The sequence below is a fragment of the Metopolophium dirhodum genome, chromosome 7, assembly GCF_019925205.1.
Source record: "Metopolophium dirhodum isolate CAU chromosome 7, ASM1992520v1, whole genome shotgun sequence".
NCBI classification, from domain to species: Eukaryota; Metazoa; Arthropoda; class Insecta; order Hemiptera; family Aphididae; genus Metopolophium; species Metopolophium dirhodum.
The window spans coordinates 19,682,750-19,708,827 of record NC_083566.1 but is presented as its reverse complement, the minus strand read 5'-3'; the positions used below and the strand labels follow the sequence as shown (position 1 = coordinate 19,708,827).

At 33.3% G+C, this 26,078-nt stretch overlaps 4 protein-coding genes across 4 annotated transcripts; 3 read left to right on the top strand and 1 right to left on the bottom strand.

The window, feature by feature from the left end:
* Positions 1–108: 108 nt before the first annotated feature.
* On the bottom strand, positions 109–3,727 carry LOC132948232 (E3 ubiquitin-protein ligase MSL2). The gene is made up of 3 exons (XM_061018616.1): positions 2,736–3,727; positions 2,413–2,670; positions 109–2,334 (listed from the first exon to the last, which is right to left on the bottom strand). The coding sequence occupies exons 1-3, from the start codon at positions 3,375–3,377 to the stop codon at positions 2,215–2,217; spliced, it is 1,020 nt and encodes a 339-aa protein (XP_060874599.1). The 5' UTR covers positions 3,378–3,727; the 3' UTR covers positions 109–2,214.
* Positions 3,728–4,921: 1,194 nt separating this feature from the next.
* LOC132948359 (aspartate aminotransferase, mitochondrial) lies at positions 4,922–7,996 on the top strand. The gene is made up of 2 exons (XM_061018789.1): positions 4,922–5,061; positions 6,461–7,996. Exon 2 carries the CDS (start codon positions 6,520–6,522, stop codon positions 7,792–7,794), a length of 1,275 nt encoding a protein of 424 aa, XP_060874772.1. The 5' UTR covers positions 4,922–5,061; positions 6,461–6,519; the 3' UTR covers positions 7,795–7,996.
* Positions 4,922–25,547, top strand: LOC132948361 (putative peptidyl-tRNA hydrolase PTRHD1). The gene is made up of 3 exons (XM_061018791.1): positions 4,922–5,061; positions 19,860–20,055; positions 25,161–25,547. The coding sequence occupies exons 2-3, from the start codon at positions 19,870–19,872 to the stop codon at positions 25,332–25,334; spliced, it is 360 nt and encodes a 119-aa protein (XP_060874774.1). The 5' UTR covers positions 4,922–5,061; positions 19,860–19,869; the 3' UTR covers positions 25,335–25,547.
* On the top strand, positions 15,814–19,480 carry LOC132948360 (potassium channel subfamily K member 15-like). Its single transcript, XM_061018790.1, has 2 exons — positions 15,814–16,468; positions 18,781–19,480. Exons 1-2 carry the CDS (start codon positions 15,911–15,913, stop codon positions 19,264–19,266), a joined length of 1,044 nt encoding a protein of 347 aa, XP_060874773.1. The 5' UTR covers positions 15,814–15,910; the 3' UTR covers positions 19,267–19,480.
* Positions 25,548–26,078: the final 531 nt, after the last annotated feature.

Below are 26,078 nucleotides of genomic sequence, written 5' to 3'. Positions count from 1 at the left end.
GATACATTGTTTTTACTTTTGTCATTTGATAACTAAGACTATGTATATGCTAAAAGTAGAGATGATATGAATAGTTAAGATTACTTCCATAAAAACAAATTGTAAATATAAGTGTTTATGTGATATTAATGAAACTTTATTTTTTGACATTGTACAATAGTTACACATACACACATTTTGTAAGACAACATAAAATTATAGTAATAAGAATTATTTTAACAAATATTATATCAACAATTGTTCAAAGGTTTCCATGGGAAAAATAAAAATATATACATATTGACGACAAAGAAATAGATCTCAAATTAGTCAAATTAATATTACAGTATTTATTACAGGCAATGCTGGCATGATGTATCAGGTAATGCAGCAATCATTGGGGACCTGAGAATTTTGTACATATATTATTTAAAGATTTTGTATTTTAACTATTATAATTAAATCACACAATATTCGAATAAACTAGTTAATAGGTATAAATATATATTATACTATGATAATTTATAACAAAATGTTATAAATTTATACTTTGTAATAGATGATGGAAATTCTGTAACATTTTTTTCAAATACAATACAATATGTCCATATAATAGACTTACATAAAATATCTGTTAATTTATTTTATTAGTTAAAATAGTAGAACAATACTTAGAATTACCTTTTCGGAATATATACAATCAACAATCAACCTATCCAAAACACGTCCGATCCCGCACATCCCCCACTCTATGGCAACAGCTAGTTAATGTTTGGTACGTTCGGTAACGCATGACACTATAATATATAAATATACAATCTATACCCTGTTCAAAATAAGAAGCCACTAAGCGGCCTTAGTCTAAACCAGTTTTCTTACATAAATCTGGTGGCTTCTCATTTTAAACAGGGTATATACCGTTGCAGCTCAAAGTGGGGGATATGGGGCCTTGAACCAGTCTCTGCCGTTAGTTTTTGCATGTGCAAAACGGTCATTTTCTCTCCTGGCGCGAAATATTATTGCTCATACTTATGAGGACGTAACACTGGTATTTGTTGTCTCCGTCTTACAAGTGCGTAACATAGCAAATATACGCTCTGCAGAACACGTGTAGCTTCATTAGTTTAAAAATTAGAGTGAAATAACCTATTATGAAACTTGATGGTAAAATATTATCTATGTTTGTATGTTTTTTACGATAGTTAACTTTTTAGCAAGTTATTCATATATAATATACCGTAAATTAAAAATGCTCATAACTCACTTAAAAACTGAATTATCGTAAAAACCAACGTACAAACACAGATAATGTTCTTTCCATCAAGTTTCATAATAGGTATTCACTCTTATGTTTGAACTAATGAAGCTACAAGTGTTCTGCTGAGCGTAAGTTTGCTATGTTACGCACTGGTAAGACGGAGACAACAAATATCAGTGTTACGTCCTCTTAAAGAGGTAGTACTGTTACTGGTGTTGTATTGTACCTATGGGTAGGTAATACATTAGTGTTGTATGCTACATTTTACCTACACTTCCTACAGTAAATAGTTTAGTAGTGTGATATTATTATTATTTAAACCTAATACCTAAAGAATTTTAGTTATGAGTTTATACCTAATTGTTAATTATGTATTTTTTGGTATATTGAGTCTTAAAAGTTAATACTTTGTGTTATGAGTTATAAATTATAAAAAATAATATACAATATTTGTTCTAGTTTGAAATATAGACTCTTCATGATAAAACGCTTAAATAAGAATGTTTAGGGTCGGTTATTCAAACTTTAGTATTCAATTTATTTTAAGACTTCAAAGTAACCTTTAAATATGTATGAAAGTTCAATAATACATGCTGATATCAAATAAAAAAAAAATGATTTAAGATCCTAAGAGTCTATTATAATAATCATTTAAAATGTACCGTAAAATGGGGTAACTATGAACAGATTTTAACGTTTTTTAAAAATTTAAACTCAATATATTGTTTCTAAAATTATGAAAAAATATACCTGTTCTGTAAGTATGCTGAAATCACATGGCAAAAAATAATACTAACATCATTGAAGTCCACACTTTTTTTAAAAGTTGAATTTTGTGGTATTTTGTGTGTGAACATGGTATTGTCCGGAATCACCCTACGTGTCTGAATTCACCCCATTTTACGGAAGGTTATACCACCATTCTTTCAGATAGCATACAACACTAGTTACACCTAAAAATGTTCAATGATGGTTATTCAAGGAGAATGGAAAATAGAGTTCACATGTCCAAGATTGTCTTCAGTCCCACCTTGATCGAAATGTTGACTGTGTGAAGAAAACTGCAACATATCATGCATTGTATAAGAACTAAATGCCTGAAACAAAAATATATTTTCTAGTATTATTATTTATTTTTAATAAATTTGTTTTATAGGTAATTATTTTAATATTACCGTATTGCTATTATTATGTGAAGAAGGCTTGAGTGAAGATACTAATTCTAAGGTCACTGGTTTCCGACGTATTTGATCTATTTCCAAGTTGTCATCATTATTAGACCTCTTTTGTCTAGGATTTCTGCACCCTCTACATTTGCATTGATCACAAGGTTTTTGTTCTGTATAACAGGGACATCTTTGTCCAAAACATGTTAGCTTGCCAGGAGTAGTTGTAGCATTACCACATCGACAGCCCCAACGGCGTTCATTTTTCTATTAAAATATAAAATATTTTAAGTTATAATAACACTGAAAATAAAAAAAAAATTGAATCAAACCTTCTTTTTAGGAATATTGTTGATTAGAGATTGATTTTGAATTTTGTGTTTTTGGGATTGTACATCAAATATTTGGTAGTTAATATAATCCTCTGGTGTTTGGTTTTCAGTGGACAATTGAATATCTGATGACGATATTAACGTGTTATCGTCTTTTCTATCGTCTTCTTTTAATTCTTGTTTATTCATTGTACCATTTACCATTAACGTAATATCGTCTTCACTATCTTCTTTGTTTATTTCTTGTTTAGTCACTGAACCATTTACCATTCCACTGTAACCGTTAATTGATCGAGGTAGACCAATAACTTCGGTTACTAATTCGACTAACCGTTTGTCTTCAACTCTTGTGCACATAACTTTATACAGTGGCGAGCTATGTATATAAGCACACAGTTTCTTGTAGCATTGTATTATCGCACTAGATGGGTTTTCGGTTATCTGGTGATTCACACACACTGTACATGCGTATCCGTTTAAATAGGGATTAAGTCGGTCGACCAGCTTATGACATACCTGACAAGATAGATGCTCATGTAATATTGGTAACAATGAGTGCAATTTTTGCCAAGTCAATGGATCTGTGCTCTTGGCTTGCAGTACGATCCGGCTGGTCGATAAGTAACATTCCATTAGGTCCATCGCACTTATTCATATAAAATTCACTTACTGTTTACTAAATTGTAGCACCAAACCGAAACGTTGTTTGTAAGTGATTATTGAAATTATAAAATAGATTCCGCTCCACCACCAAGTGTTTTTTTCAAAAAAACTAATGTAAATTCGTGTTATGATACAGTAGTCAATACACATATATTAATAAATTTAAAACTATTTAAGGTGTAAAAATATAATATGACAGATACGAGGTTTACAAGTTTACAACGGTCCGTAATAGACAATAGTCAGTAATTTGTGTTTTGTATTTCGTATTTTTGTATTATTCTAATAACTGTAATCACCGTCGCGGCGTCGCGGGTACAATCAGTAAATGTAGAGTCGGTCTTTTTATCATTAGAACTTTGTTTACAATTTTACCCAGGGTCGCCAACTGCTAGCCTAACAAAACGCTGCGGCACTGCGGCAGCTTGAGCATTATATCATTGATTATAAATACTATAATAGTAGTATTAGTAAATTATAATTAATGATTATATTTTAAACCTGAACTCGGAAGCCGATAGAAAAATGTATTTTAAATTTTTTCAACTATTTAATATTTATAATTTTATCCAGTCTCCGATCTTATGGCTAGTGTGAGTTGTGACTGAGACACTGAGTACTGACGATAGTATGAATAATATAAATGTATAATGTTTTACTCATGGTGGAAAATCCACCAAGGTTATTGTTTTATGGTTTTACTAATTACTGGCCGGACTTTAGGCTATAGATATATACTACTATTATAATATATATCTGTGGGCCGACCCCAGCACCCCACATATAAAAATAGACATAGTAATGACACAGACGTACAGAACTAGCGCGCAACTAGTGGTGGGGGGGGGGGCTTAGCCCCCAAAAATATCCCTTTTATATAAGAGCATAAGACCCCTCAGTTATTTAAAATTTATAGTTCTGCAAATTGCAATGACATGAGCTCAACAGTGCAGTGTGTAGTCTCCACAGAATCTTAACCCTATTGCGCCTATGCACAGAACTATGAGCACGATGAGCAGTCATGATAGTCTATATCCGTGGTCTCTATATTATTCTATAGCACTGTGGTAACTGGTAATGACTAACGTAGTAACGTGTGAAGGGCGAAGAGAAAGAAGAATGAGTTGAACAATTGAACGTTATTATGAATTTCTTACAATAGTCTGTACTGAGTACTCATTAGTCTGTGCCCTGTGGTCCACAAATGTCAAATAAATTAATTTGTGCTTACTGCTTTTATCTTAGTCCGTGGTCGTGACAGGCGGGTTTTAGTTTTTAATATTTGTAATATTGGTATTTGATACACTCATTACATAGGCCACACTGCGCGCGGTGATTGGTAAGCACCACGGTTGTAGATATCTTAAACCGTGGTAAGCACTATGCAGTAAGTTTGTTAGGTTATGTCAAAAAAGCTTACTATCAGTAAGTTGTTGTCGGGCGTATAATAATAATACTAATTTTTCCCTGATAAATGATAATAATTAATAATAAATATACAAATATTGTTGCCATTTAAATACCTAGCAGGAAGATCTCTGTTTTGGCCATTTACATTCAACTTCTAGCAGACCGAGACCGTGCACGCTACACTTTGCGGCAAAGGTCTGGCTTATATTCTCATTCCACAGACGCCGATTTCGCTCGTTCCAAAGCTATACACGTAAGTTCAATCCGTACTTTTAACAAATCTAATCAGTTTTGCATTAGAAATTTAAAATGTAGGTAGCTAAAAACATTAATAATTATTGATTATAAAACGATTAATTACGTCGACGCGATTTGTTAGAACACTGACCTAGAAATGACATGATTTGCTATTTTGCTATGACCTCAAAATATAAACGATAAGGGTTGATCATTCATATTTAACCTATAGCTGCTGATCGCGGCATTGTATTCAAGTGTGTAAGTCAATACAACTGGATACTTTTAATATTGTTCACCGTAGTCTGTAACATTGTTAAATATCTTTTCTCGTTTAAATGTTAGTTTTTTTATCACTCAGCAGCTTCTGTGCAAGTGAGAACCATAATTTTTTTCTCTGTTATGTTGGTCTTAAAGTGTATGTTTGCATTTGGTGAAGATAGGTATGCTGTATGCTCGTATCAATATGTTTATTATCAATGGGGTTGACCTAAGACTACAATTTCTCTATATACTGATCTATTGAGTATTCTTCACAATCTTAAAGAATATATGTATTAAGATTTAGTACTGTTACAATTATATTTTATTACCATTTCAAAAATTCTGATGTTTTGACAATCATTATTAACTACCATTCTTCTGCAGAAATAATTTATGTAGAAATTATGACTATCATAATAGTTAAATGGAATATAATTAATTAATTTGTATTTGCTTGGATTCAATTTCGATTATAAATACTAATTGAGTTATAATCATTGGTTTTAAATTTTAATAATTATTATTAATCATCTGTATAAAATTTTCACATTATGTTTTTAGTACTTGTTGGTTAACTTGTCTATGTTTATGATTGTTACATAAGTATTTCTTTGATTATATTTAATCTACAATTTTATCTAGTGGCTACTTAGAACTAAAATTAATATCTAAAATATATCACTATGTCAGTAGAGTAATAATTGTATTTGAATTACCTAATTAGTTTGGTTACAAACTTCTTTTATATGTACTATATTGTATAAAATATTTCACCATTCAGTTAGGTATTATAGTTTATCAAATTTGAAACCACTGACCTATTAAAACATTTTCACTAAATTACTTTTCAAGTATCGATATTAAATTAGTTTAAATTTTTCTATTTGTGATAGTTTGAAGATTCTAATACCACAATAGTGGTGTTCGAATTCAATACTTCAATACCATCAACCCTGTTAGGTATGACTATTAAAAATTGTTTGACCTTTTTGGTGTTTGTAATTATTCATAACTTAATTGAAAATCAATTTATTAAGTATTACCTATGTCCTATATAACAAAACTAAATAAAATGTTCCATCCTTTATGTTAAGCTGTTTACCAAATTATCATTCAGTGATTTGATTTTTTGTGTTTTGTGCATTTTATAGGTTCTTTACGTGATTCTAAAGTTACTTAACATCTGAACATTCTTAAAAAGTTTAGAAACATGTCAATGTCAAAGTGTCATCAACTGTCTTCATTTGTTTGCAAGCAACAGAAAAACTTACGTATGATGTCAACATTGTGGGGCAATGTTCAGCAAGGTCCTCCAGATGCTATACTTGGTGTAACAGAAGCCTTCAAACGTGATAAAAATCCACAAAAAATTAACTTGGGCGCTGGTGCTTACAGGGATGATAATGGTAAACCATATGTATTACCTAGTGTAATTCAAGCTGAAAATCTGTTGACAAAAAAAAATTTGGATAAAGAATATGCTCCAATAAGTGGCATTGCTGATTTCTGCAATGAAGCTATACAATTAGCACTATCCAGTGAATCCCCTATTATTAAGAACAAATACTATGCTTCAGTTCAATCTATATCGGGAACAGGTGCTTTAAGAGTTGGTGCTGAATTTCTTACAAGATATGCTCCATTGAAAACTATTTGGGTACCTATTCCCACCTGGGGTAACCATAATCAGATATTTAAATTTTCTGGATTGGAAGTTAAAACGTACAGGTATTATGATCCAAAAACATGTGGTCTTGATTTTGCTGGAATGGTTGAGGACTTATCTTCTGCTCCATCTGGCTCAGTAGTTTTGTTACACGCGTGTGCTCATAATCCAACTGGTGTTGACCCAAAACCAGAACAATGGAAAGAATTATCCGCATTGTTCAAAAGTAAAGGCTTATTTCCATTTTTTGATATGGCTTACCAAGGGTTTGCTTCAGGAAATGTTGATCAGGATGCTTGTGCTGTTCGTTCATTTTTATCTGATGGTCATCAGATTGCTTTGGCTCAGTCATTTTCCAAAAACATGGGCCTTTATGGAGAACGTGTAGGATTATTTTCATTAACTACTTTGGATAAAGATGAAGCAGACCGTATAGTATCCCAGTTAAAGATAATTGTACGTGGTATGTATTCAAACCCACCAATACATGGAGCTAGGATTGTGTCAGAAATTTTATCCAATCCTCAACTAATGGACCAGTGGTTGGTTGAAGTGAAGGGCATGGCAGATAGAATAATATCAGTCAGATATCAATTAAAAGACCTTTTGGATAAGGAAGGCTCTACAAAGAATTGGGAACATATAACAGATCAAATTGGAATGTTCTGTTATACTGGACTTAGTAAAGATCAGGTTAAAAAGTTAATTGATCAGCATAGTGTGTATTTGACAAACGATGGCCGCATATCTATGGCCGGTGTTACTTCAAAAAATGTTGGTTACTTAGCTAGTGCAATGCATAAAGTTACTAGTACTTAATTGAATAAACAAAGGGAAAATATCTTTATAAAATGTTATATCCACTTTATAATCATTGATATTATATTTTGTAATCCTATATTTATTTAAATGTATTTTAATTCACATTTTATTTTATATACATGTATTTAATAATACTTCCTACTGCATCATTTTTCGTCTTAGGATACTGTTAAATAAAATATAATTTTATTGGAAATTATTCTCAAGTGTATTTATTTTCATTTTTAGAAGTATGTTGTTACTGTTATTATTAAATTAATGTTTTGATAAACTTAGTTAAGTATTTTACATTTATACATGGTGTATATTAAAAATACGCAAGCAAATTATTGTAAAAGTATTTAACTCTAAAGTTTGGATTTCTTGAAACTCCTTCTTTACTTGGGGTATAAATTATTATCTATTACATGAAGGGCAGAGGTAATATTATGCATTTGTCAGTTATTTCTATTCATATGATAATAATTATTATAACAGGTTAGTTTTGGAATGTGTGCATTTACTTTTTAGTGATAAGTCATACTTTGAATTTTGAATTATTCTGTAGGTACTCCATGAATATTTCACATTTAGAAAAATTGTTTTTTGATTTTAATATTATCAGATTTAACATAGTTAAAATTTTAGATCATAATATACTACCTATATGGATGGTCCCATGTCCCGACCACTTGAAGCACATAAATTACTATATAAGCTACGTGAAAATAATACCATACATCATACATGCAGTGGCGTAGTCATGATTATGAAATCAGGGGCGGGGGTTATGTATAAATAAGCCAAGTTCTTAACAGTTTTCATATATAAAAGACTACACGAGTTAGAATGCTCTTGCTAATTGTACACACGTATGTAAAAACCGCAGACCATATTTCTTTTCCTCGAAAGTTACTATCTTTTTACGAAATATTTTTTTTGTTAACTTTAATATGCATAGGAGGTATATTACTGTATTAGTTAGGTATATGATATAATAATACCTTTATGTGTAAAGTGTATATAATAGTATGTAATTATTGCAATTGAATCATTTTGCTTTGCCATTATTTTTTAATGCTATTGTGGGTGCTAATGAAACCTCTATTAACTTAAGATTTTTAAATGTCACAATCTATATTACTAATCAGTAATCACATTATCTCTCATGCTGAATGGGTACCCATGGCACTGGTTGGATACAAATCAATAGAACGTACATAATTATTGTATATTTACGGAGTAACTTGACCTTAGATTTTGAGTAGAGCAAGGGAGCTAAATTGATCTTACAATTATGTATGTTTTTTGCATAACCATTTTTGGTGCATTTTTTTAGGTCAAAAAGGTTCATGCAACATATATATCTCTATACATATTAGGTACTTAATCCGTTTATTAGATGATATTTAATTTTAAAATATACGTGATGAATGATGTTAATAGGTACCTACATGCATTGAATCAGATTTTGAGTGGGTATGGCCCATGAACTAAGATATTAACTTAGTTCATGGTATGGCCCTTTTAAAAAAAAAAATAAAGTGTCGTGCCCCTGTGCCCGGCAGTGATAAAAATCATTGTGTATAAACTGCCGCGTTGTTTAATAATATTATCGATCCTAGAATGGTCTCAGATTGGTATTCATAAATTCATTATTGCATATTGTTTAGATTTAAGAATTAAATATTATATTATTAAGCAAAAAGGTTTGCGTTCAAATTTTTACCGGAAAGTTAAAATCGTTCGTTTTATCCAATGGCATTGGATGCGGCCCAACATTTTTTTCCCTCTCGGCTTGTAATTATAATACCTACTCGGTTAAGTTGTGTTTATCCAGTCGGGGAAACGCTCCACATTTTTCTCAGACGATATAACACTGCCACTATACTATACTATATATAGGTACACATTGAACGCGCTCACGGCTGCGATGATTAATTTATAATCCGCATACGCTTTTATTTTAGGGCATCGACTCTCTAGATAGTATTTAATCCCCCCGGTTTGGGAAGTGGGATGAAGGGTGGCATGGTTTTTGAATAAAAAAATAAGTTGTATCTTTATTTTGGAATTTTGCACATAAACAGCGTAATAGAACTACGTCGAAAAATACTAGTAGAGCGTGTGTACCAACTATACCAAGTACCAATCATCATTCATCGCGTATATTATATTATATTATTATAATAGGGTGATTTAACTACTGAATTCAGCTATAGGTAATAGATATTATATAGCCCAGCGTTTCCCAACCATTTTGCAATGGCGACCCATAAATTTAATCTTTATTAGGTACGCGACCCCCCCCCCCCCCCCAAAAAAAAAAAAGTATGCCGTAAATAAATAAGATTTTTATTATAATCCATTTTATCATTGAGTTTTTTATAAAATACAATACGATTACAATATACTGAATAATAATAACTTAATAAATAAATAAATAAAATAAATTATAATAAAAATATAAAATACAAAAAATTAGTATAATAGAAAATTTAGTGTGAATTTTGATTTTGGACACTGTTGCATAAAATTTCCCACTGGGGTACAATTTTAGATAAACTAATGCGCATGTCATGTGTGACATCTAATCTGTTTCTTTGTTTTGTTTTAATATTGGCCATGGTAGAAAATCCTTTTTCGCACAAATAAGTGGTTAGTACTATGCTAGTTATTTATACTATTTATCAATTTACGACTAAAATAACTGTAATCGTAACTGCGAGTCGCGACCCATCAAAAAAATTTCACGACCCAATGATGGGTCGCGACCCATGGTTTGGGAAACGCTGATATAGCCTATATATAATTTTTCATACGCGTTCGAGTCGTTCAACATAACCGCATATTTTAACCGCCAAAAATGTAATATTAATTACTCACGATATCAGCTGTAAGTAAACTACAAAAAACAAATAGGTAGGTATATGTATTAGGTAATATAAATATGTAATATGTTTACTCATAATGGTCTACGGCTTTACCTCTACACACAAGTATTAACGCATAATATACATATTTATAATTTTAAATTAATGTTTTCGTTCATCACATTTTTGAACACATAGTTGATTTTATACAATATCGATGATATTGATTTTATGTGCTTACTGTTTATGTATAGTATTTATACCCAGTGCCTGATTTAGGTAGCGGGAGTTTAGGAATTGCACCATTGCACCGGGGCCTCCAGTCCAAGGTTGTATTAGAGGCCTCAGGTTGAAGTCCTAAATTTTCTAATTTTCTATAACTTTTTATTATAAAATGAACAAACTATTATTTTAAGGTGTTACTGACAAGTGACAATCACTTATTTTGGACGGTTTGAATTTTAGATAATACTATTTATCATTGTTATTGTTTGTTTTACATATTTATTTGTATATACCTACACATTAATCATATATAGTATGCATCGTATACTATTTTCGTATAATCGTACTATTTATTTAATCTCAGATGCTCGCGAAGTCGCGCTAGTACAGTATCTGGACAAACTAATAATATAACCGTGGTTATATTTATTTATTGTCTAATATAAACGGATTATGATTTACGGACATGCCTTGGTGCAGTGTTATTGGTTTCGAATATGTTATTTTGTACTTTTGTCAGTTTTATTTTTTCGTACCTACTCTATTATATTAATTTTTCATTTGATTATTAAAAATATAAATTAGGTACCTACCTTCACTATCTTTTATCGACTTTTCAAAAAAACATATTTAACAGACAATTTGAAATTGGTGCATCTAAAAGACAGAGAAAAGTGTTCAAAACAATGAGTTAAAATAATATAAAGAACAATTGATGAATAATGTTGTATTCAATTCAGGTAACTGAGGTACCTGATTCATATTTGTGTCCTTTCATTTTAGGAGAATATAGAGAATATACAGCCATTATCATATTAATGATATTTATTCTTAAGGGTCCCGGTGTCAGTTTTTCAAATTTTCCACAATTCCATACAATTTGAAAGTTAAATTTTATATTTTAGTTGCCACCTCAATTATAAGACTTTTCCACTAATCTACTACCCGATACCTATTTGGGGGGGGGGGGGTGATAAGGTGTATTATATCCAAAAAAATGATTACGGGAAGCTCGCAAGCTTTGTTGAAATGTTGGATTTTTATGACTATTTTTTTATATGAAAGAAGAAGAATTCTTACAACCGGCATCGATCTCTGATTTTGTATTTTATTTAAAATAATTGTATTAAAAAATTTGTAAAAAAAAATGGTTTTTATCTTGTATTTTTTTTGACATATTAGAAAGTTTGAGAATAAAATATTGAAAAACAGAGATCGATGCGGGGCTGTAGAATATTTCCCTCTAGCAATTAAAAAAAAAATTATGAAATTTGGTTGATTCTACAAGGTGGTATCGTTATTCCCGCAGAGTGTATTTTTGAAGAGAAAATGGCATCGGCACCGGGCGCCTTAATTTATATTATACTAGCATAGAAGCATTAATGATTAATACATCATATATAAGCGTGGTATAATAGGTATGATAACAGTGAGTGAATGTATAGTTTCATAATTTACCTATTAAATTATGGAATTAAAATTTTGTGTTTTTTAGTTTGTTTAATATATCAACACGACAAAACGTATCAAATGAATAGATAAGTGTAATGTCGAGAAATTTTGTTTTTAAGGGGCCTCTAGCTGGTAGTTGCACCCCGGCCTCCTGATACTTAGATCCGGCACTGTTTATACCTATACGTTATTGTGAACATTTGTTTATCATATTGGTACCTAAACGTTGTGTAATTTTGGTCATATACAGGGTAAGTAATAAACCAACCATGCCCGCCCTCTTTCCTTTTAATGATGCATTTATTCAAATTGGAATTTTTGAATTTTCAAGTAAGTATACTTAAATACCATATTTTCATACACTTAGATTTTTGTATGCAATTTAAGAAGTTTCACGTGGTCGTCAAACTTCTTTTATTCACATGATGATGAGAACTAGCTTTTTTTTATTCCCAAATTGTTAAGAAGATGGCTTTTTTTAAATGTTGATGTATATAGAAATTCGAACAAGTTGTTTTTGAGTAATAATTTAACTTATTGTAATATTTGTACTTTCTACAAGTACTAAAGATAGTATTCCATGAAATTAGTTCAGAAGATAATATGGTGGCTATGCGGAATGCGGATGATTTTAAAATTATATATAGGTAGGTAGTAATTAATATCAATAAATTTTAACTTATTATACAGTTTTATAGTTTGTAAAATCTGTCTGAATATAGGTAATTCACACCAGACTAAATATTACCTAACTATTATATTTTAAATTTTGTCTGAATCATTCTTACTTTTTAGCAGGCGCGGATCTAGAACATATTTACGGGAGGGGGCAATCTTAATTAAATTTCAGCCTAAGTCTAATAAAAACAAAAATAAATAGATATAAAAGAAAATTCACCAGTCTACGGGGGGGGGGGGGGCATTGCCCCTTGCCCCCCCTCCCTTGGATCCGCGCCTGCCTTTTAGTACGGATATACTGGAATACCTACATAAAGTTTGATAACTCATAAACTAATCGTTTAAATTTAGATTTATTATAGGTATGTATCAAAATTATTAAAATAGAAGTTTTCATCATTACAGAATAGGTAAAACATCTAAACCATTCCATTTTTTTAATAAAAAGTATCATGTGAACCGTGTACCGATCATTATATTATTTTAATAATATAAAAGGTAGGTACCTCTAATATATAATATATTAATGTATAAGTATATATTTCTCACGCTTACCTATGTTATTGCATGCGTCATCGGTAATCGCCCGGACCTTATTATCTATAATAATATGTAGGTTAGCAAGGTTAATAATATGCAAAATGGGGGACAAGGTGGCCGAGCGGTCAACGCGACGGATTCGGCACAGCCGGTCCGAGTTCGATCCTCGACCACTGGGCGGCATTTTTCTCCGTGCAAGTCACGGTGTCCGGAGAACAAGTGCCGCCATCCCCCCACCCCGGGGCACGGCAGAAACCTACGGGTGCCCCATTAGAAATTCTGCCAAACACAACACACGTGTATCAACCTACCCAATATAAAACCTACAGTGCCCTCCCCACACCCAATGGCCTATGTTGCCGCGGGTTACCCAATAAAAAAAAAAAAAAAAAAAAAAAAAAAAATATGCAAAATATTATAAAACCTGTATATTGGTATACATACTATAATATTATGTTTATCATACATAATTTTCGTACTCGGAAAAGTCGTGCGCAGTGAGTCGCCACAATATAGGAATGGGCAGGGGCGTACCCGAGGGGGGGTCGGAACCCCCTCATCAATTGACGAAATTTAAAATTCTTAAGGTGCAAATTACTGATTGTATACTTTTTACATGTTAAAACAATTTGAACCCCCCCGCCTTTTAACAATTCCTGGGTACGCCCCTGGGGATGGGTGTTTACTGTTCAACAATTCGATACTTTAAGATAGGTGATTGGTATATTAGTTAATTATTCAATATTGTTATATTTAGTTTTATATGAACAAATATTAATAATGAATTATGTTAATCGTTAATAATTAGGTACTTATAGGTAATTAGGTAATTATAAATATTTATGGTTAGTAAAAACTATTCATGTAGCATGTCGAAATTGAACATACTTAAACTACAAATGAACATAGGTTATTGGCAGTTTGGAACATATTGCGTTCATTAGTTATTATTATTAATTAAATATTTAAATATGATTTAGTTATTATAACTTATAAGTTTTATCACTTCCTTACAATTTGGTATCGTGTACCTACCTATAAATTATAGAAGCATATTTTTGCGTTTTAATTTTCCATAAAATGTGCGTGGGACCTTCCTATGGGCCAAATGTCTAAATGTCTTAGTTGTCCTATAACGTAATATTAAATATATATTTTTTTTAACAATATTTTTTGATTAGGCAATCTGTTGCAAAAGTTGAACAATAAGCTTAATTGATAATTTTTTTTTTTTAGTACACACAGGAAACAGAGTGAGAGACCTTCCAGTAGAGGTACTTCGTGATATTATATATAATGCTACATTTATTCCTACCTAGTCATTTTTCATTGAAACTTTACGTCAAAGTATAACAATTCAATTCAATTATTTTTGGTTCTTCTATGACAGATGTATGTCATAACTCGTAACCATATAACAATATTAGTATAGGTTCGGTTTTATATAGGTACGCGGTACCTATATACGAAAATCTGGAAAATAAATAAATTTTTCTGGATTTATGATAATATTGTTACTCATCCAACTATTACCTATAACAACAATCGTATTTTCTGTTTCATATTCCCCGTTTATATGAAGTGTCATCAATGGGTGGCTCCTTTCATGAAAGTAATGCTACCTGCCATATTTGTTACTTTTAGCCTATATTCTTATTGTATCTAATGATACTGTAGTATATTGCTTGTAAAAATAAAAAATAAATATTCCCCATTTGCACTTATATTATTATTATTGTTATTATTGGAGCTAAGATTTAATTATTTTTCATATCGATGGATTTCATTCTGAATTTAAAATAAGTTAATTACTAATTTGATTCAAAGCATTCCGTTTTTAAATTTATTTTGCATATTTTTGTCATGATCCCTATGTGCATATTTAATGTTTTACGGATATTATTCATTGATATGTACATACCACTGTATACACTTTGAACAGAATCGTGAATTAGTTTTATTCTGTTTGCATAGTATTAGAATATTGTTTTGAATGTTTAGTGCATGTTTTCATATTTTTCCAGTAGTGCATAATCGCATGCGTATTATAATTTATGCGGTTGTGTTTAGCCCATGGGATTTACAGCCCTGATTATTATTTTGTAACGAAACGCTGTGGTTCGGGAAACGACGTTCGCCGTGGATATTATTATTATCGTGTATACGGCGACTGCGCGCATTTTTAGCCGCTCCGGCGGCGGCACGCGCCGCTTTCTATTTCTGTACTATTATACACACACACACATCGGTCCTTGGCACACGACCGACCGAACGGCGGCGGTGGTGTGGAAATATAGTGGCGGCGGCGGTCGGCGTGGAAGTATAGTGGCGGCGGTCGGCGCACGGCGGTCAGTCGGCGGCGCGCAATGGTGCCGGTGGGCGACAAGAGCAGCACTGGGTCATCGTCGGCGGCGTACAACGCGGCCGGCGCCGACAACCCCAAGGAGCGGCTGAAGGAGTGCTGCCGGAAGCTGGTGGCGTTCATGTGCACGCAAGTGGGCGTCGGTGGCCTGGTGGTCGGCTACGCGGTGGTGGGCGCGTTCTGCTTCATACAGATCGAGGGCCAGGCGGGCGACGCGCAGCACCACGCCGTCGAGCAGCTCCGGCACAACTGTTCGGTGAACGTGTGGAACGCCACCAACACGTACAACGTGCTGTACCGGGATAACTGGACTCGGCAGGTGACGGACGCGCTCACGCACTTCCAGGTCAACCTGGCGCTCATCGTAAAAAAGGGCTACGACGGCCGGACCACCGAGGAGACGTGGTCGTTCTCCGCAGCGCTCATGTTCTCCCTGTCCATATTCACCATGAACGGATACGGCAACGTAGTGCCCAAGACCATGCTGGGTAAGGCCGCCACCGTTGTGTACGCTGTGTTCGGCATACCCCTGTACGTGCTCTACTTCCGAAACATGGGAAAGGTGCGTCGTCGTTTGTATATTATTATTATTATTATTATTATTTCAATAAGACCCATATGACTGGTGGTAGTTCTGCCATCGCTTCACGCCCTCACCCCTCACTATAACTTACTGTTTTGCCGTTTTGAAAACCATTTTAACCGGGCCTGTCGTTTATGGGCAGATTTAATATCCATAGGTTGAGGAGTTGCACATAATATTATATATATAATGGTAGCCGCGGTAGGTGGTAGTAGGAAAAGCTGGTAGGTACCTCCTTTGTAAAGATACATTCGATTTGAAAATATTTTACACAAAATATTAAATTAATAAGCATATGACATTGTCCTACGTATACACTATACACAGGCATTTAATGACATTTGTATGCAATGATTTGCACCCCATGCAATATCTGTGTACTTGTATACAACGGTCGTCGGAGAATTGGGTTGGTTTTTCGCCTTTTGATTTGGTTTTTACTATCGTTTTCAAGAAATAAAAATCGGCTTTCTACGTTTTTACGTACTCAAAGCGCGTGTAGTAAAGTCCCTGAAAAAAAATGACCACAGTGTACCACAAGCGTGTAAGTAATGCTGTTGAATGTACGTGAGGGGAGAGGACAATAGAGGAAGATGCAGCGCGCGTCTTATTGAAAAAAATTGTTCTTTCGTTAAAATATGATAAGAGCGTTTGGGGTGGTTTTACAGTTTGAAATATTTGCAGTGATTCTTTTACAGTGTTTTTTTTTACTACGTGCCTAAACTACTTGAACTAGAAAAATCTCCAGCAATATATATTATGGTTTTAAAACTATGCTGATATATTGCGCACTTATCCGTGGTTTTATTGGTTGTTGAAAATGGCATTGAGTTTGAATTGAAACAGAGGCACAAAAATTCTGGATAAAATTAATAATTATCTCGTTATATGTGCATTTGTTGTTTAGAAATAAAATATACATAATTCGTATATGTAGATTCTTATACAGAGTTGTTTGTTTGACTTTGAACGAGTGTTTCTGCATTTATTATTTTTCGTTAGCTTTTTGATATCGTTTTGAACAATTTTTACTGACTCAATAATCGTTTTATTATAAAAGTTTTTTCAAAAACGCTAAGTTCTAGAAAAGTCATATGTTTGGTGATTAAAAGCTCTTTCCTCGAAATTCCTGCACGGAAAAGTTATAACCTGTCAAAAAAGAACACACAAATCCATCACTCCATGTTTTTTTTTCTTAATGTGTTTATGAGCCCACACTTGAAGGGTTCGGCCGATTTTAACACACACTAAATTGTTAATGTTGTCTATCGAAATTTGGCTAACGTGACTGTCTTGTTTAATGTGTCAGCATGCGTTCACAAAGCAGTGGTTTCTTTTATTTTAATACTATTATTCTTTTTAATGTGTGAAATGAGTTCTTTTAACGATAAAATGTAGAATTAAGTACCCTAAAAACAAACACCAATAGTGGACTATTACACCTAATGCACTCACAATGGTCATGACGACCATTATCTTCGGTTTGTTTCTTACCTCTTTTAAGCGATTAATTAATTCAACTGGCGTATGTACGGATTTCTCCAAATCGCACGCAGTAATAGATGTCCTGCGTGTTTTCAGTTTTATTTGATCACACGCGACAGACATATTTTTTTCGCGGCTTACGTCAAAGATCGAGAAGATCTACTAAGATAACTAGCGGTCGTCACGATTGACGGGCAACGTTCGTATATGTATATTCTTCAGTCGTTCGCCACGATCCGCAAACGAACATCATTGCCAACACAGCTAATTTTCATAGTTTTATATGCGCATAAAACATGCTCAGAAATAACGTGTATATTATTATTATTATTATAGCGGTAAGATTTTCAAACATTGTAAATTATTGTTGACGCTTTTATCGTATTCGACGAAAGTCCTCGTCAGTCGAGGCATGCGCTATCATTAACTACGAGTTTTCAAAACGCTGATTGGTAATTTAATGCAAAACGGCAAACAACAATAATATTATTATATATATATATATTTATATCGAATAGTCTTTCCGCGTCATCTTGAATGAATCACGATTAATGTACGGATTTATAGTCGGTAAAAAATATCTACATTTTTTCCGATTAACATGGCAATTAAAACATAGTTGAAATGTTTTTCTGCACAATACAGTTTAAAATGCATTGAATTAAAAAAAAATAAAATGTTGAAATTGTGTTGTCAATCGGATCACTCTGTATATTATGATATTATATTATTCTATATGTAGACGCGGTATTATAATACAAACTGTTTTATTTTTTTGCCATTTATATCGCCGATCTTCGCAACAGGTGTTGGCCCAGAGCTTCCGGTGGTTATACACGTGGGTGTACCAGTGCAGCATGGAGGACAAGGCCGGTGGTGACCTGTACAACCAGCAGCTGCCCCAGAAGTCGAGGGTGATTGTGCCGTCCACGGCTTGCCTGTGGGTGCTGGCGGCGTACGTGGCCACCGGCACAGTGACGTTCGTCACGCTGGAAGACTGGTCGTACCTGGATAGCACGTTTTTCTGCGTTACCAGCCTGTGCAAGATCGGCATCGAGAACTTCGTGCCGGTGGGCAGCATCACAGATGCAGTGGCCGACCACCCGATGAAGCTGGTCATCAAGTTCGTATACCTGCTGCTGGGCATGGGCATCATAGCCATGTGCTTCGACCTGATGCGCGAGGACGTCCAGGTCCGGGTGAGGAACCTGAAAATGGACATAGGTCTGTGCTTCGAAGACATACGCCTACGGGCTGTGGCCGTGTACAGACGCCGAAACTCATTCGATTGACGAACACGCACGTCACATTAAACATTAGATCATATATACGATCTAAGCATAAGACGTAATATTATTGTAATATATTGTAACGATAAATGTCCGTTATTTATGTATCGAACGTATTATCATGTACTTACCTATTATAATTATATTATATGTACCTACGACGATTATTAATTGTTTTCGTTTCGTTTAAAACACATTAAATTGCATTTATTTTTAATAGATAATAATATATAAAGCTGATTCCCTCGCCAATAAGAGTGTATATGTATCAACAATTATTGTAGTATACCTATTGTTATTGTCATCTATATAACGGCTATATTAAACATCTGCGCCACCCTCTTTGACTCTACATCGGGGTCGTTATCGTGAGGAGGGAGGGGGGAGTATTCGAGAGATAAATCCTTAGCCTCCCCTTGCCCTATTCATGTCTTATCATCATCGTGTGTTTGTTTTTTAAATTGTCGGACGAGAATATTCCCGAAAACGTCGTACTATCGTGCCTCGTGCAGGCGTATATTATACAACCCATGTCTGCAGTGTCCCTCCTGATTTGTTTGATCGACGATTTTGATATTATATGTTTTTGATTTAAGGTCCTCGACGATGAGTAACGTGGTGCAGTACGTGTTGGTGCGAGGTGACCTGACCAGAACCCTGAAATGGCCGTCCGGCGCCGTCATGGCCCAAGCGTGTCATGCTTGCGTTGCCGTGGTGCATACATACTACTCGGATCCAGACACACAGGCGTATCTAAAGGACCTCGAGAACATGCACAAAGTCATCTTGGAGGTGAGTTAATCGCCATTAGTATTTTAAATATATGAATGTTAACAAACCAGTATTTTAAAAAAAAATTTCACCTGCTAAGGCTTCAACGACAAATAACAATAGTTATTAGTCTATCTCTATACTTTTAGATTAGATACTGGTTATAAGTAAAACAAAATAACATTATTTACACATTTTGACCTGAGTTTATATTAGGAATGAAAAAATAAATGCATTGCTTCCGTGTTGTCGTCGTTAAGTGCGTGTTGGACCGAGGCTGGGCTAATAAAAATATTTCGTGCTTAGGTGTATTGCAATGGCATGTATCGCGTGTTGGGGCTGGTTCTTTAGTGATGAGGAAGGAGTGGTTTAAACGTGTGAGTACAATTCGGACTAGGGTGATTAGTACTTCATCTCTTCTTTTTAATAAAATCCCATTTTTTAATGGAAGGTTTCATAATTCTTAATTTGTTTGTAAGTGGTACTCTATTCCAAATGTTCTACCACGCTTCCTTTGTTTTTAGGTTGATAGTATTATGTGTCTCTGAAGATTTGGTTAGGTTCATTTTTATGGGACGTTGACACCAGTGTTATGTGAGAGATTTATCGTTTTCAACTGTCGCGACGCAATAATTGTTTTTGTCTGCTCGTCGAGTTGTGTATAATAATATAATATTATATGATATTATGTAGATCGAGATTTATCGACCTTTACAATGTGACGTGTTTATACTGTTGCACGATACCATTTACAGTAGTGATATGTGTGTTTTGGATTTCCGTTTAAATGACGACCAATTATGTCATCTGTCGCCGCAATTTGTCGTCCATATGACCATATCGATATGCGTCCATCGGCTCCTTATAATATGAAACATATATCGACGCTCCGTCACTTAACGGTTTTAATTGAACTGTCGATACGCTGGGAAATACGGCACAGCGGGCACGTGCGTTATTACTGTATTATATTATTATAATAATGTGCTTTCGTGTGTTAACGGCGGCGCCGCGCCTGCCTATAGTGTGATATTATTATTAATTGTGTTCTTTTTTTAGTCTCCCGAAATGGCCGGAGTTTGTTATTTAGTCGTATAATAATAATATAGCATTCAACGGTAGTCGGACACGCAGTGTATTCTTTAGAAATACGTTTTTCAGTGGTTTTTTTTAGACATATCGCAAAAATGATGACTAAAAGTGACGAAGATAAATACAAACATATAGGTGTACCTAAATCTATTTTTTGGCAGATCGGCTCGGATGTGGTTGTTTAAAACGTTAAATAATGTTTATAATATGTTTAATCATTTTCATCCCCGATCTCCAACATATTATTGTAATTATAATTGTGACAAATTACACGGGTATTATTTTTTAAAGAAATGTTGTCCAATTTATTATATAGGTACGTTTAATTATGTATAGGTGTATTTTAAATTGACCAAGATCGCATTAATTTCTTATGAGTTATGACTTTTGACTAATAATAACGATACAACGTAAAAATCGATAACACACGTAATTAACGTCAATCATCGTCATAGTATCATATTTTATCCGAGGTTCTGTCTATAAAATTGACTTGTATGCTTCTATATTGCTTTAATGTGAGATATTTGAAGTTGAATGCGTAAGCGTTTACTATTTGTGTGATTTGTTACGTGTACCTAGGTATGTTATTTAATTTTAATATTATAATAGACATACAACTTTTATTTTACGTAAAATTACGCAATTAGGGATGGAACCTAATTGCTTTTTTCTGTAATGCATTTTCAAGATGAGGCGTAGATGTTTCGTTTGGGGCTGTACATAATATTCTACTTACCTATTAAAACCCTTTGGCAAAATATTTTAATGTTCATTACAGTTTGTCATAAATTCTGAGCTCTAAATATATTTTTGCTATGACTCAATATTATTACAATTCATATCGTTTATTTATTAAATAGAATAAATAATATATTTTTTCAATTTTTAAGTTATAGGTACGTACTAAACAATTTTTCTACTAAAACGGCATCCTTAGATTTATTATCATATAATATCCTTTTGTTGTGTAGTTAGGTATAATAGCCAATAGCGATGAAAACGGATTCACTTTTATCCCGGATCTTCTTGGTGCAGGATAATTTTGTTTCCTTGTTCTTCGGCTTACTTCTCAGATATCATCATATTGTTTTTTCAGCCGTAGGCCAAACACGGATTTCCTTATGTTCCGTATGCGTAATCCTAAATTACATTTTCCTTTGTTCTTCCGCCCCCGGGGGAATTATACCCTAGGTCTTACGATCACTTCTGTATTGATGTTGTCGCTTGTGCTGTAGTTTCTATAAGCGTATTTCAGGGCCGTGCAACCATGGTTTCAATTATGATATTTTTCATGGTATGAAAATCACATTTGGGTTGTCTGTGTATATTATTTAAGTTATGGGAGTGTATACTGTACAATGTATGTAGGTATAGTAAAGTAGGTATTCGTAAAATACGAACAAAAAAAATATTACCTTTATGCCACTGTTTTTCTGGATGTTCTGTTAAAATAATACGCGTACACTACTTGGCTTAAAATGAAATGCGTAGAACTCATAGTCATTACATGAGTCATATACAAGACGATGTATCAAGTATTTCCAGTTTCCACCCTCTATTTTATTTAATAATGAAGTTATTTATTGTACGATTAAAGGACTTTAATGTGCCGATACAAAATTATATGTGGATCATATTTTTTTGAAAATGTTGATATATCTAAATCAGGATTCGAACAAGCGTAGTTTCCGACTTAATAAACTTTATGTAGGTGCCTACTATATGAATACTAACCCTGACGACGGACACCCGGCTATGGCTATACGTACAACGTAAGTTAAAATAGATTTAAATTTAATATATGTTTAGTCATGTTCTTAATAGTTTTTATTTAGACAATTCCTAAAAAAATTAAAATTCTAATAAATTAATATACATTGCTTCCTATAATTTGTTAATGAATTAAAATGCAAACAACTAGGTACCTATATCCTACCTATTTTATCGAATCTCTTATCTAACTTTTTTCATAAATATAAACAATATAATATATTTTTGTTACGCGTGTATATGCATATCGATATTATCTACTATCTTTAGTAGGTATATAATGTTAAATAACTGGGAATAACTATGCTCATTTAAATTTTGATTTAGATAGGTGGATCAACATTTAAAAAAACATCTCCTGAATAATTGAAAGTACAAAAAGATGGTTATCATTTTAAAGTTATCCCCCCTTCTCCAAAGGACTCCTTAAATAGTTTAGGAAATCTCTAAAACTTATTTGAAAAAAGTTCTTTAAGGATAGGTATATTAAGAATTAAAAATTAAAAAATCACTCTATCTACTGCATTATTATTCATTATAAAAAACAAAGAGGGTGAGATGCTATTTGGATCTGTGGTCGCGTGAGTACGTGACTGTTATTGTATATTCTTGAAACCAGATTAAGACATTGATAATAATTTAAACCGTATTATAATGAGCCTTTTTCTGTGTTTAAATTGATTGGTAGAATTACCTTGGAGGCGCCTTAACCAAAACGATTAACCGATTAATATTGTTTCAAATTACCAAACAGTCGTATAATTATCGTTTATTGAAATATTCATTGATTTTTTGAATACCTATCCAATAATCGAAGTACTATTCGAATGAATCATTTTTGAACTAGAATGACCCATTGATTATTATCATTATTTTTTGGTCACACAATTATGATTACAATTAAATAATATTCTTACACGTGCACTGATGCACTTAAAAGCTAAAATATGTGTATTAATTTTTTTCTATATTTTCCATGTTTACAATCGATTCTTAATAATATATAAAATAAATGTGGCCAAAAGTTAAAATCTCTTATCAACGTCTTTATTTTAAGCTGTCGACGTTTTTTCTCTGTACGTAACCAAATATTATGTTCTAAAATCATCGAATACGCACTATAGAAAAATTATACTAATCTGAAAAATTTAACTATACGCACTAAAAACTTTTGATGTTTTGTTGGTTATTAAGTCATAAAATATATTTATAGCTTGCCTAGCAATATTAAATCTAGTAAGTTATCAAAAAAAAAAAAAAAAAAAGAAGAAGAAGAAAAAAACACACCAACGCATCAAAGTTCGAGTCCTACTTATAACTTATATTATGTCTTAAATATAATGCTATAAAATATTGCTATAATGTAGATTTATTATGCGTACATTAAACTATACCTCAGCCCACGAGAGAAGGAACTCGTTTCGCGATGCAACTGACGGCGTTGAACGGCCTGGCCCCTGGGACACTATTTCACCCACTCAAACATAGTTTGTAGTTTAGTCAAGGCTGGGCAAGTTAATGATTTTTTTTAACTCAGTTAAGTTAAGGTAATATGTAACAATAACTAAAAGTTAAAAGCTAAAAGTTAATTTAACCATAGGTTAACTCAGTTAAGTTAAAAGTTAATACAAACTTTTTGTTAACTTTTTATAAAGTTAAAAAAAAGTTAATTTGTTTATACAACGCTTGCGTACTTAATTTTTTTCCAACCCAAAACTAAATTATAGACTATAGTGTTTATACTTTATACAGTATCATATAAGTTAGATTCGAATGATATACATTTTAACTTAAAACAATTTATGGTAAATATTTTTTGACATGAAATATGAAAACGAAATAGACTGAAATAGTAAAATATAATACAATTAAAAACAAAATAAATTAACTTAACTTACTTGTTAAAATGAAAAAATAACTTGTTAATTTCACGTTAATTAAAAAAGAAATTTAGTAAGTTAACAGTTAAGTTAATGAAAAGCCAAAAGTAACTAGTTAAGTTAAAAAGTTAAAATTAAATTAACTTTTGAACCTAACTCGTTAATATCCAGCCTTGGACTTGCAGTGCTATACAACGCTGCTGCCTGGAATGTTTGAGTGGGGGAAATAGTGTCCTAGGTCGTTGAACGCCGTCAGTTACTAATTAAAAGTTACAACGCGAAACGAGTTCCTTCTCTCGTGGGCCGGAGCATAATAGTGCATTCGTATTATTTCATATTAATTATTATATTAAAATCGCCCGTCGCCCGTTATTGCTGCAGGTACCCGACGAGCCCACCCTGTTGAGCACGGCCGCGGCGCTCGGAGCAGGCGGCGTGCAGCACGTCGTGTGGAAGGAACAGCCCGAGGACGTGGCCACGTGCGTGGCGCTCAAACCCTGCGCCAAAGGCACGGTGAGCAAGTACGTGAGGAAGTTCAAGTTGTACAGCGCGTGACACCGGCGATAAATGTAATGATGACCCCACGTGGCATACGCGCCGAACGGGTGAGTCTATTATCGGTGCGAGGGGTGTGGAGGGGTGTCCGCCCGTGGGGATCAACGGCCACCGCCAATTGACATTAATCATTTAATTGGCCGCTACGTGGAATTCAATATAATAATAATATGTGCCTAATAAATAAACGACAATAGTCACGTCAAACACTTTCACAGTCGTCGTTTTGATTATACGCGTATAACAGCGTATATTATGTATATTATAATATCATGCATGTTGCATACTTGTTGTACACCTTTAACTAGCCATAGTGTCATGTCAATATGTCATTATTTTATTATAGCCATTATCAGGTAATTAATTTGTTTTCGGCGGAGACATCGCGGTGGGGAAAAAATTTAGCCGACGTCGTCACTTTATATACGTCTGAATCGCCGTCGAGTACAGTTTTAAGGAGGGGAGGGTTATGAGGGCTAAAGCCTAGCATAGCATTAACTCAAATATTCTGGTCTGTTGTAGTTTATTTATAAAAAACCGTGTACCTAATGGCTATAATAAGTAATGGGTAGGCATTACTCTATTAGTCTGCAGTGCCAGTAACTGCAAGTATTTTATAGGTTTTCATCGGCTATGCGCTATAAACCGCGGTGGTTTATCACTTTTCAAACTATCATAGTATTCAAAAGACGGCTGAGACACGATTGAGCATAAAACACCTTTTTTGCGACACGATTGAGCGAA